The sequence below is a fragment of the Sceloporus occidentalis genome, unplaced genomic scaffold, assembly GCF_023333645.1.
Source record: "Sceloporus occidentalis isolate IW3139 unplaced genomic scaffold, rSceOcc1.0.p SCAF_6, whole genome shotgun sequence".
NCBI lineage: Eukaryota > Metazoa > Chordata > Lepidosauria > Squamata > Phrynosomatidae > Sceloporus > Sceloporus occidentalis.
In genome coordinates, this window is record NW_028316986.1 from 89729205 (window position 1) to 89741849 (window position 12645).

At 39.7% G+C, this 12645-nt stretch overlaps 1 protein-coding gene across 6 annotated transcripts in view; it reads left to right on the plus strand.

Moving 5' to 3' along the window:
• The first annotated feature begins 1516 nt into the window (after positions 1 to 1516).
• The window catches only part of MAP7 (microtubule associated protein 7), a 130388-nt gene continuing 119259 nt past the window's right edge, over positions 1517 to 12645 (plus strand). For 2 of the 6 annotated variants that reach the window (XM_089530302.1, XM_089530301.1), the window contains exon 1: positions 1520 to 2055. In XM_089530302.1, the coding sequence (XP_089386428.1) occupies positions 1923 to 2055 (133 nt within the window). In that variant the 5' untranslated portion in view covers positions 1520 to 1922. Of the gene's footprint in view, positions 2056 to 12645 lie in introns of all 6 variants that reach the window. The other 4 variants (XM_089530300.1, XM_089530299.1, XM_089530303.1 and 1 more) reach the window with 4 other exon arrangements.

A 12645-nucleotide genomic window follows, 5' to 3' on the forward strand; every position in this document is an offset into this window, starting at 1 on the left:
GGAAGGCAATGGCAAATCCTTTCTGGGGAAAAAAATCTTGACAAGAAAACCCTATGCTAGGTTTACCTTAAAGTTGCCATAAGCTGGAAATAAATTGAAGACACACAACAAACAAACAGGGGAAATTAAGCTTAACCTTTAATTCAGTTACGTGTTCATAGGAAGCTAAAAGACAGTTCATTAGCAGAAGAAACAAGAAGATGCTTCTGACCAGCATCAGTATGAAGGAGCAAGTCATTCCATTCCTGGTCAAACTTCTCTGATCACTAATAATTCATTCATCACTAATAATTCATTCAAGCAGTGGCTGATCAGTGGGATAGCAAATCAGCTCCATCTTTTAGTCTGAAGTTTTAGGGAGCTATCCAATGTGGTAAACACCAAAATAAGACTAAAAGACCCAGAGTGGATTCACCATTCCATTGACATAGAAATCTCCAGCTGCCATTTCCTAAGAGTTTATAAACTTGAAGGCTGCGTCCACTTGTCTATCCTTTGTGTTTGGCTGATGAGCCCTTTCTGAATGTGCCTCCATTGCCAGTTGGTAGGAACAGATAGTCCTTCTCCATAACAATGCATAGACTATGGAACTTCTGTTTTAAAAATTTCACATTGGTCTTCACTTAATGACTGTTTTCTGCCTTGTAATGGATTTTCTCTTTAGACATACATTTTGGCTTGCAATATCTTTGTTTTGTCTCCCTGCCATATGCCTTTTTATAAATTCTGTTTAGTTGGGCTTTTCATTACCTCATTATAATTTCCTTCTTACAGTGAATATTCTTACTTCTAATGAAAAAGCGCAATAAAAAATCTTGTAAATAATAAACAACAACAAAATGTTGGTATTTAAAATGGATGCTATGATACACTTTCTACCGTAAACAACAAAGGGCACTATTATGTTCTACTTTGTCTGCCAGAAAACTTTGATAGCACTTTGTCCTACCCACCTCAATTACTCCTCTTGCTAGTAACCTTTGTACTGCATTAGTTAACATTTGCCCAAGGGAATATTGGTAGTTAAGGAAAGTGTGAAAGTTGCTCAGTGACTATGAAATTTTAAACACCTTGAGAGTTTTGCTTTTTCCAGAGGACAGCTACCTTCTGTGGGAGTCTGCCTTCCCATTGCAAAAGGTGAGCAGTCCTGGGAAATGCTAGGAAGCCTGCAGTGCTCCTGGCTTTGCTAACGCTGGCCCAAAACCACAAATGAACCGAGGGACTGGCAAATTCCACGTACCTGCCTGAAGGCTTGTCGGCCAGCTTCCTGTCCTCAAAACTTCTGTGCTTGTGCAAGCAGGAGCCCCATCCATCCTCCACCTATCTCTGAGGGAAGAAGGAGCAGCCCAGCCTGCTAGGTGGTTTCAGCCTTTCCTTTTTTTCCCCTTTGAAATGCTGGCTGGCTCTGCCTCAGCAGCCAACACACACACGCAAACACACACCGGGAACATTCCGGCAGGCTGCTTTCCTGCAGCTGAGGAGACGACATTCATGGACCTCCTTTTGATTCAGATATGTCACTGTTGTCAGGGCAACTGTTAATGGTGGCGTATCATATTTTCTCCTCTTGGGTTCCGTGCTGAATATTTCAGTGTGCAAGAGCTGGAAAGAAGCTACCAGGAGAGGGAAAAGGTACTGCATCAGGAGGGAAAGCAGGCTCTGACTGAACAGATTCAGGCAGCAGCAGGAGGAAGAGGCATCCAAACTGATGGGCCTTCCATGAAGGCCGCCTTTTTTCCCCTTGTCAAGGTGGAGGAGACTGCAGGCCGCCTTCTGCTAAGTGGATGTTGGTTATTCAGCAGCTCTTCACATACTATTCAGCTGTACTGGATCTCTTACAAATGAACAAGCTGCTTTGCAGCTAGTGAGTGCGGAACTGATATATGGTAGTTTGTTTGTTTTAAAAGAGAGAGAATAACAATATGCCCGGTTCGACAACTGCTATACGGCAAGAGAGACTTAAAAAGGCAGGTGTAAGGCCAAATACTCCTGTTCTGTTTACCATTAACGAGGAAGATGAACAGCAAAAAAATAGCAATTCCAAGAAACAAAAAGGTAAGGCTCAGCAAGCAGTGTATTTATTTTTCTAGTTGCAACACTTAACTGTTCATGGTGTTTTATGAAATGGCATCTAATTCAGTGCATCTTTTATTTGTTAAAATAGTAACGATAAATTTCTGGTTTTAAGTATCTGCCTTGTTAATCATGGCAAGCTGCTTTCTGTTTTGACATGTTTACCATATTTAAAAATGCTACTTTTTGGTCACAGATTGTTACTGGTAACAGCAAGATGGATCTATTTCTAGATCAGCAATAAGTGTTTGTTTTCTTCTGCTGGCATAGGCTGACAAAAATGAGAGTATTACAGTGGAGAAACAAGGTTCTCCTAGACTACTGAGGGAGCAAAAACAATGAAAAAATTTCTGCTAGATGTTTTACAGTCTGTAGTACAGATTTTTGAAAAAAAAAAGTATATTAAACATCTGGTTCAAAGTCCAATACCTTCATGCAAGACTGCAGAAAAACTTCCAGCTGAATGTTTGACAAAATCTTGTTTCATTCACTGTGGAGCACCATATTCTTACCTGATCCATTATCTTTAAAAGTTAAGTATTATTAATGCTCCATCTTGGGCCTGTGTCTTGAGCAGTGTTTGTACTGACACAGTTCTCTTAATGTTTTGGATCCTCAGCTATGCTAAGTGAGAATGTTCAGTTAAAAATGCTTGTAAACAATGTTCTGCGATGGTGAAAAACAGCTGTCAGATATGATGGGTTGGTATTGATCAAGGAAGTAGGACTTCATATATCTCAGTTGTATTGCTGACTGAGAACTCATTTATTTTCCTTTTCATTCAGACAGAGGATTAAAGGGAAGTTTGACAGGCAAATATTTACAGATTTAAAATAGTGTTAATGTTTATCCTTGGGGCTTGGGCCAGTTTGTTTGAAAGTGACAGCTATTTTCATGGGCTCCTCTCAATAGTTAACTTCCAGGAGCTTGGCTTTTTCAAACTGTGAATTTTAATGTTTTCAAACCTTTGTATGGAAGTGAGGAAAAAATATCCAACAATATAGATTCTCAATACAATAGAGCAAAATCTGTTTTGATCAGTTTGTTTCCAAAACTTCCTACTTGGTAATATATACATCTACCTGAGTTTTTAGGTATGTATGTATCTTAATGTGTTTCATAATCATTGTACAAATCTGAGAAGTTGTAAATGACATTCTGTGCAATTGCCATGGGAAGTAAACATGAAGCCAAGTGGATTACTAGCAGAACTTCTATTATCTTTTTTTATTAGCACTTTCTAGTTCTTATGATGTAGATTCATGTCTGGGCTTTGCTTTGGTATCAAAGTACTTGTTTGTCTTCCCTTTGAAGAGAATTTTGCATGGTGTTGTAAACTTTGAGAGTTGGGTGATCTGATGCCCCTGTGATGCTGCTGCTGGCATGAACCAGCATATATGGGCACAAGACTTTTGGAAAGGCTTTCTGGAGGAAAAAGAATGTCAGCAGTTTTATTTTAAAGGACAGTGTGTTTTATAATCATGTTATTAAAGGCATCAATGTGTCTGATGCCTACAAAATACTTGCAAGGGACTAAGTTCCATTGAGGCCTTTAGAACTTTTAAATAATATTTTTGTCCAATTTGTAATTAATTAATTAATGGTATGTATATTGTTTTCTTCAGTCAAGTATGCAGTTGCAATAGCTCTTTGGAAGTTCTGCTCATGAAACATCAGTAAAATTATGTATGTATGTCAGAGTAGCTTACTTATGTTTAAAAACTCTTTTTCTCTATAAAGTGGAACAATGATTGAGCATGGGGCTAGTGAATGTATGACTCTCCAGATATTGCTGGATTGCAGTTCCCATTATTCCTCACCCTTGGCCATGTTGGCTAGGATTGATGGGAGTAGCAGTCCAACAACATCTGGAGCACTACATCAGAAAGCCAGCCTAGTGTAATCTTACATCTGTACCTTCTCAATGTGTTTCAGATCTCACATGACCCTTTGTCAAGGCGGATAGCAAAGAGACAAAAGCTTGGGACTAGGAAATGAAAAAAAATATATAAATTATCTTTGAATACCTGCCAGTCAGGGAACTTGTCTTGGATGTCAAATAGGTAGGTTTATACAGAATAACTTCACTGATGTTTCCTGAGCAGAACTTTCAAAGAGCTATTACAACTGCATACTTTTTGAGTGAATAACGTAATTGTCAGTTGGTTCAATATTATTCATGTCTGTACTGAGATTCCCCAAAGATTACCTTTTATACTAAATCTGTCTTTACAAACACTGTGATGCCTCTTGCAGTGTACACTTTAATAGGTTTAAATAAAATACAGTCATTAGTACCTATGAACATAAAATTGCTACCAGTGGATGTGATGTTGCAAGTGATAGTCTAAAGATTTATCAGCCTCAAGATCATAATGATGATGAAAGTGCACTCAGTATTTGGAAACTTTGATTTATTGACCATATTTGTTTGCTAGTGTAAGACAGAGTAGCGCATATTTCAGTTTCTGCAGTCTGTCTTTACAAACAAAGGAAAAAAAACTGGAATGTTGAAATCCATCAACTGAGCCCTGGTATAAAAGGCAAATTCTTAGAATTAAAGACCTTTGAGCCCAGAAAGTTGTTTTAGATACCTAAAGCTATTCTATACAAAAATCTATTCCAAATTATCTCAAACTTTCTTCATTTCAAAAATTTAATTTGAGGGGAATGGAGAATCACCTTGCTGCTACTGTTGTTGACTGGGAATCCAACATCCTTGCATCTCATCCTGAGATCCAACAGTAAATCCAGATCTACTTTCTGCCCACCCCTGATGTCAGTTTATGAATGAATCCTACAAATCCCATTTCTTAGGTTCTCATTTGTCTCCTTGTCATGAAGATTCCTTGTTGATGACTTTGTTGTTGTTTGTTATGCATAAGAAACAAAAAGAAATTTGATAAGTTCCTACTGGTGTTTCTTGAATGTTTGATGGCCCTTTTATTCTGATCCACGTACAACCTGCTTAATGTTAACCTGATTTATCTGCAATAGTTTCTCAATTAATTTGTCAAATTTCTGTTGCTGCTACTGTACCTTTTAGTACTGAGTGTTGCCTAAATGCAAAGTGGACAAATAAATTATATCTGTAGTGGATATACTCTACTTGGCTTGTTGTGAAAAATATCCTTAGAACTCCCTGTTCACCAAAGACTAAGGGTACTGAACGACATTTGTGTGATGTACAACTGCTAATACCTGGATTTAATGTACACTGATCCTAACATAGTTAATAGGAGAGAGAAATCCACCTGGTGTGAAAGTAAACCCCTCCCTGTGTCATGCAAATGATTTCAAGGATTGATGGTGGTGTGTGTTTGCTTTTTGTAGGATTGATTGTATTCCTCTTATACCCAATGACTGTTTAGTTAGCTGATCTTCTGAGTAACACAGATGTGAAGTACTATCCCTAGTAAACCAACTTGAATAAACTAAGCCTAAGCCTAAATTTAGCTTAGTTCATCTGAATTTTGTTTTAGCTGGAATATTTCTGAGTGATGAAGCATTACTACCTTCTGAAATATGATCCCTTTCTAGATCAGCCTTTGCCAACCTCCTCCAGACACAACTCTCCTAATTCTTCATCCTGCTCTCCAAAGACCTTTGGACTGTATTCCATATTTTAGAATTCCACATCTCAATAGAGTATAGGGGACATCTGTTATTTTAGACACTGTGGCTAATGCTGGAGGGGCAAAGCAGATGGGCATGAAGGAGCAGCCTTTAGACACCCTGCCCATGATTGCCCCATGATTGGCCAGGGACTGTAGCGACTGCACGGCCTGCTCTCAAAGCAGACTGCCACCCTGGTCCCAAATGGACTGCTGGCAAGGAGTGGATTTTCACCACTACTTTTGTCAGTGGCTTTGGGCCGCCTTAGATGGCTTTGCAGCAGCTTCTGACTGCTTTGGGGATGTGCGTCATCTAAGTGCCACACCCTCGAAGTAGCCAGAAGCCATTCTATTTGGCCCGACTGTTTTGAACCACAGTTTCACAATTTGTCAAACATTACTGACTGGAATTTTGGACCATCAATGATACAGATTATATCCAAGAATCGAGGAATAAGTATGCCATTTTCAAAAAATGTGTCATATTCCAAATAGTGTTCCTTTTTGTAATTGTGCTGCTGCAGTCTTATCTGTGGTGGTTTTATTCAGCTGTTTTGTGAGTTCATTTAAGATTACTCCCTGAGTACCTATGACTCTTGAAACCACAGTTGTTATTGTGGTTGTTGACATTTTTTTTAACTATCAGCCTAATCTATGTGAGTAGTCACTAACCAGCTGGGGAGGGGGAAGGCATCTGTGTTTGGGTGTTTTTTTTAAAAAAAACAACAACACTTGAAACCGAACTCACAAAATACTACAGATAATGGCTTGAGTTAATTGCAGTGTTTCATTAAGGACATGCATTTCTGCAATACTGTCTGCTGCTCCAATGTTAGTCCTGAATTTTTAAAAATTAAACAGCTGAACAAGTACCAGAAAATAGAAGCATAAATAGATCTATTAATGAGAACTTGATAGAATAATGGAATCATAGACTTATAGAGCTGGAAGAGACCTCAAGGGCCACCCAGTCCAGCCTCCTGTCATGTAGGAATACGCAATTAAAGCACCCCCAACAAATGGCCATCCAATCTCTGTTTAAAAACCTCCAAAGAAGGAGATAAATTGGCACTTGTGTGACTTGATCCAGTGAAACTACTTGGGGCTACTAGTTGGATTTAGGCTTAACACTTCAATAGATTTAGCATTCTAGCAAGCCATTTACAGACAAGGTAATAATTTTTCAAAGTGCTTGTAAAGTATGTGTTAATATCACAGCATATCCTAGCTGCATGTGTATACCTGTAGTAAAAGTCAGTACCCAGACTAACAACCTTATGCTTGGCTTTTGTAATTACTCAGCTATATTCCTTGTAATTTTGAAATACTTAGCAAACACATAAATTGAAAGCCAAATCCTTTAAGAATAGATGAGGCAAAGAAAATATTTGGTCAACAGATTACCCGAGAAGTCAAGTACACGCTGGGACTGTTCAAAGTCTCCCCCCCCCCACTCTCTCTGATATTTGTACACATATGCTCCCCTTTCCCTACTTCAGCATGTTGCCCTGTGGTTCTCTCAACCTTCGGTCCTTCACGTGTTTTTGACTTCAGCTCCCAGAGTTGTGCACCACGGCCAAAGTTCAGGAATTATAGGCGCTGATGTCCAAAGCATTAGGATGACCAAAGACTGAGAACCTCTGGTTTATAACTTCCTGAAATTATTAGAACAGTTACATCTTTGAGGGGAGAGAGGTGCCTCATTCTTTATATGAATAGTTTTTTTCCTGTCCCAACACACCCACATGAACATCATTGACTCAATTACTCATAAAGCCTTTATTGTGCTTTTCTGATCTTCAAAAACTCTCCCTCCCTGCACAGCATGGAATAACCTGTCCTTCCAGTGTTGGGTTAATGAACTGGAAGCTGCTGCCAAACCATAACCTCACCAGGGGCAACAGAGTAGGGCTGATCCTAATAGCTATTTCATGGCACAGGTATCAAATACTACAAAGGCAGGTAATGAGCAGTCCTTTGGTCACCTTTAAGTATAGTGTCCAGACTCCACAGGTCTGGCCTTTTGGGGTTCCCTGTATTGTCAAGGTGTCACTTATCTGAACCTCAGTTAGAAATCTTTCTTATGATCAGAATGTGTTTTCGTTAACTCAAAACTGAACCTTCTGGCTGATGGAAGGTAATAGGATGCCTGTAGTAATTTTGTTGCTCTGCAGCTTCTTTTTTACCTGTCTAGCTGAAGATTAATACTGTATTGGGTCAGCCAAATTTTTTTAGGGAAAGAAAACAAACAGCATTGCATCTCAAAAGCAGTGCCAGACAATACACACACACATGCTGTTTAAAAAAGTCATGCACAGAATTCAATAAAATTGCTAATAAAGTGTGTTTACTAAAATAGTGCTCTAAAATAGACTTGGATTGTTTTGCAGTTTTGGTGGACAGTTGTCACATGTTAAAGATACTAGGAATGATTTGAGCTGCTGCCACGTTGCAGAATTAATGTAGTTTGACACCACTTTAACAGTCATGGATCCATCCTATGGAGTCCAGGGATTTGTATGTATTGTGTCACCAGAGCTGTCTGTCGGAGAAGGTTAAATATCTCACAAAACTACAAATCCCAGAATTCTATAGCATTGAGTCATAGCAGTTAAAGTGGTGTCAGATTGCATTAATTATGCAGTGTAGGTGCACAATTGACAAAACTGTCTCCAGCACTCTGCAAGTGAATATTTTTCCCTATTGGAAAAAAAAAATGCTTCCATGGACTTAGCTTTAAATAGGGGCAAAACCCAGCAGTTCTGCTAGGTAGTGTCCATAGTATCATGCCGTGGGAAACACAAACATTGTTTTGCAACTGCTTTTAAAAATGTTTGTGAAACATATTTTTGCCAAGATGAAGGGTGGGTGTGACAGAATCCCTATCCAGGCTGGCCCCATATTTAAACTCTTAAGGCTTCTGTGCCTCACTTTCCCCTTCCCTCAGGAAATATGGGCTTCAACGTGATCTCTATGCTGGACAGGTGGCTGTGTTGGTCAGTGGGTTCGGTCTGGTGAAGCGTGACCAGCTCTTCTTATCCACTCTTAAATAAAAACAGCCAGACACAGTTGTAGAAAACAAAACAATTAAAGATATATCAATTAGCAATTAAGTTAAACATGAACTCCCTCCATTCTTTCCACATTTCCAGCTTGCAAACCCCTATTCAGATCTTCCCCTGACTGCCTCAGATCTATGTTGTTCTGCCTTAACTAATTTCTTTCTACTTGCATCCCTCTCTTTTACCGACAGGTCTCTGAAATATATCCTCTGCCCCCAGCCCCCCTTCACAGCAGTCTGAAAGCTGTAATTGCCTGGCTCTAAGTAGGCTTGCCCGCAGCTTCTCTCTTCACAGTGAGTGTGTGCATGTATGCATCTGAACACACACACACACACTACTTAAGAGGTGAAAAAGAAGGCAGCCTGGCCAGGATTAGGTTGGAGCAACCCTAGGACTGAAGGACATCTTTTTCAGCACCATGACCAAGAAATGTTTCAGGCTCACAGGTTTGAATCTTTGCCCAGCATATAAACTAACATATAGCAACTTGAATATAGACAAAATTATTTCCTGCTATGTAGTGGTTGTCTGTGAGGGATCTCTTTATTAGACTCCCCCCTCCCTTCATCCATTACCTTCAAGATCCCTTGCATCTCCAAATTTCTGTGACAATGCAAATCTTTGGCTTGGCATGCCATTTATACTATTCATCATGTATGAAATGTAGCAATACAAAGATTGGATCTTCCCATTTCTTTGACTTCAGCTCAAGTTTCATGGAGCCCTAGGAGTGTTTGGAAATTGAAGCTACAATAAAAAAAATAATTAGGGAATAATCTCTATTGAACACAATGGGATTTTTTTAAAAAATTCAAAGTGCATATTATTTTTCTGTAAATTCATGTTTAGTCAAGGAAAAATCAGTTGTGGCTGCTGCAAAACCAAACTATCTCATATTAAGAAACCAGGGAAGGCAGGAGGGGAATCCACAATATTTAGATAAACAGATGCACTCTTTCATTGCATTATCTCAAAATTGGGTCTTGCAAGGGGAGTGCAAAGTGAATTTGATAATTGAGAATTAGGAATTCTGCTGTATGTAGACAGATGATATTAAACCATAAGGATCAGAATAAGGGCTGACCTAGATGTTGGGTCTCTGATTCAGCTTTGAGATGCCATATACTGCCAGTTGTCAAAAGGGACTGACTGTTTAGATGAGCATTCCCCTTTGCACCTCATTTTTCAACTAAAAAGAAAGGTTTCCTTTTCCCCTTCTTGTTTGGAGGTTAAAAGTTTACAAGGATGATGCTGTATTATCCTTGTTTGTCTAGCTGCAGGCATATTTGAGGAGCAGCAAACATAATAATGCACAGATGACAGGAGACAGCTGCAGTCAAATAGAACAACAGGGGACAGATGCAGAATGATGGTATCTTCTCTATTTCATTTGTGGTCCAATCACAGAAGCCTTTAAGTTTTGTCTGCATCTTGAAAGTTATTAGCAAACCCTGCATTTCCATCCACTTCTCCTCTCCACTCTTCATCTTGCCTTGAAACTAAGATGAAGTAATGGGACAGTAAGAATCCCGAAAGAGCCTATAGGAGCAGTTTCATGAAGTGTGGGAGTAATCCTAATCAGTAGTCAAACGTTTTTCCAGATGCTGGGATTTTCTTGGGGCTAATGCACACTTAAGAGCCAACATGGTTTAGTGATTTGTGCATTTGATCACAAATCTGGAGACAGGGTTCAAATCCTCTCTGAGCCATGGAAACCCACTGGGTAACCTCGGGCAAGTTACACTGACTTAGTCTCAGAGGGTAAAGGCAGACCCCCTCTGAACAAATCTTGCTAAGAAAATCCTGTTATAAACTCTTAGGGCCATCATAAATTGGAAATTACATGAAGACATACAACAACAATGCGCACCTAGCTTATATCCATAAGGTGTAACGGGCACTAATTTGAAATGGGTATAGGAATAAAATGGTTTACTGTCCAGTTGTCCTGATTTTTCAGGAACAGTCCCAATTAATCCTCTGTTGTTCAATTTTCCGCTGCTTTTAAAATGTTCTAGCTTGTCTTTCCTCCTACCACTTTTTCTTCTTGTCCTCATCGTACTTGAGTTGTTGCAAACAGAGTTCAAAGTGCAAAAGTAGTTCACATTCAATTAAGTCAGCAGCAGGGAGAAGCATTTTTCCTTTCCCAGCAGTTTCATGCAAAAGCAGTCTCTTGGTTTCTGCATTTCTCATCATTAATACATTTTGCCATTTTGACCGCACTCTGATGATGCTTGGCCACACACGTCTTGGTGTGAAAACTGTGAAATGTTGGAAGCTATGAAATGGACATGTGTGAGCATGCATGCCTCACCCGCCAGCACCCCTGACTACCTCATAGATCACAAAGGTCTGCATAGGGGCTTGTAAGCATGTTTGGCTGCCTTATCAGGTTTTCCAGTCACAGGAGCTCTATAAGCATATTCAACCAAATGTGTCTGCAATCCCCTATAGTACAGGTATTTATGCTTAACTTGCACAAATTTGTATCAAGGGTGGGGAATCTTTCCCAGCTGAAGGACTAAATTTAGTCTCAGAAAGGTTCCTGAGGCTGCATTTCAGTGATGGGTGAGGCCAAAGGCAAAATTGGGAACAACCCCCCCCCAGCATATTTTAATTTAAAGCTGTTAGTGACAGCAAGTGTCTTTGAAGAGGGATTTCAATCTTTCAGAAAATTTTAAAAAAAACTACAAAATGAGGGAAAGCACCAAATAGTATTGCCACATGGAAAGGGGTAAGGTCATCTGGGAAAAACCAGGAAGCCTCTTAGGGTCCACAAGAGGCCTGGATCAGTTGCTGTCCTCCTAACATCCCCACCTTTTAATCTGAAGCACTTGTGAATAGGGGTTTGTGAATACTGAGACATGTCCTGTCCCCCTTGAAGGCGTATGCAAGGCCAGTTCTACTTTTGGGCAGATTGAGGTAAATGCCTCTGTTGATGGTGGGATGGGGTGAGGACAGATGATTACAATCTCACAGTAAATTCTAGGGTTGCAAGAGTAAAAACTGGAGCGAGCTCCTGTACCTTTAATAGCTGTATAAGTGTGGTGCAGTGGTTTGAGTGTTGTTCGACTGTGAATCTTTGCTCAACCATGAAAACCCCCTGAGTGACCTTGGGCAAGTCACATCCTCTCAGCCTCACCGGATGGCAATGGCAAACACCTCTGAACAAATCTTGCCAGGAAGAACCCTGTGGTAGCTTCATCTTAGAGTCACCATGTCAAAAATGACTTGAAGGCACACAACAACAAGAAGAACAGAGGGATTTCATTAGGTGTTTCTCATTTCCTGGTTGCATGACAAGCAGCACTTGCTAAAATTCCCTCTTGTGCACATTGCTTAAAGGTAGGAGCCCTCTTCAGTTTTCACTTTGGCAAGACTAGCTGGTTCTCATGAACACTTCGGCTGTTTCTGTCACAACTGAGTCTTCACACAGCCTTCCTTTCTAAACTAGCCTGATGCATGGTGTAGGGGCTCTTGTTTCATTACTAGTTCTGAAATCTGTTATATGCATAAATAGATCTTGAGAGGGCCTGGCAAGAGAGGAGAAGGAGGAAAGTAGACAACTAATTTCATTATTGTTATAATTGCTGTTGTGTAATTGTGTATTGTGTAATCAGGTTTGAAGACTATGCTGACCCTACAGTTTGATTCAGTGCTTTTATCACACTGACAGTTCCATCCTCTTGAGGCAGAAACTGCCTGAGAACATTGCTCTATCAAGTAGCTAAGCTGCTTTTTAAATCTAAAAGGTGCAAGTCTGTGTAGTAAATGAATGGTAGGAAAAATGCCAGGCCTCTAGGATTTGAAATTATTTTTTCTAGACTTTTTTTTAAAACTTTTTAAACTTGTGGTCTTTTCCTTAAGTGTAAATAGGTTAGCAAAACTAGACATAT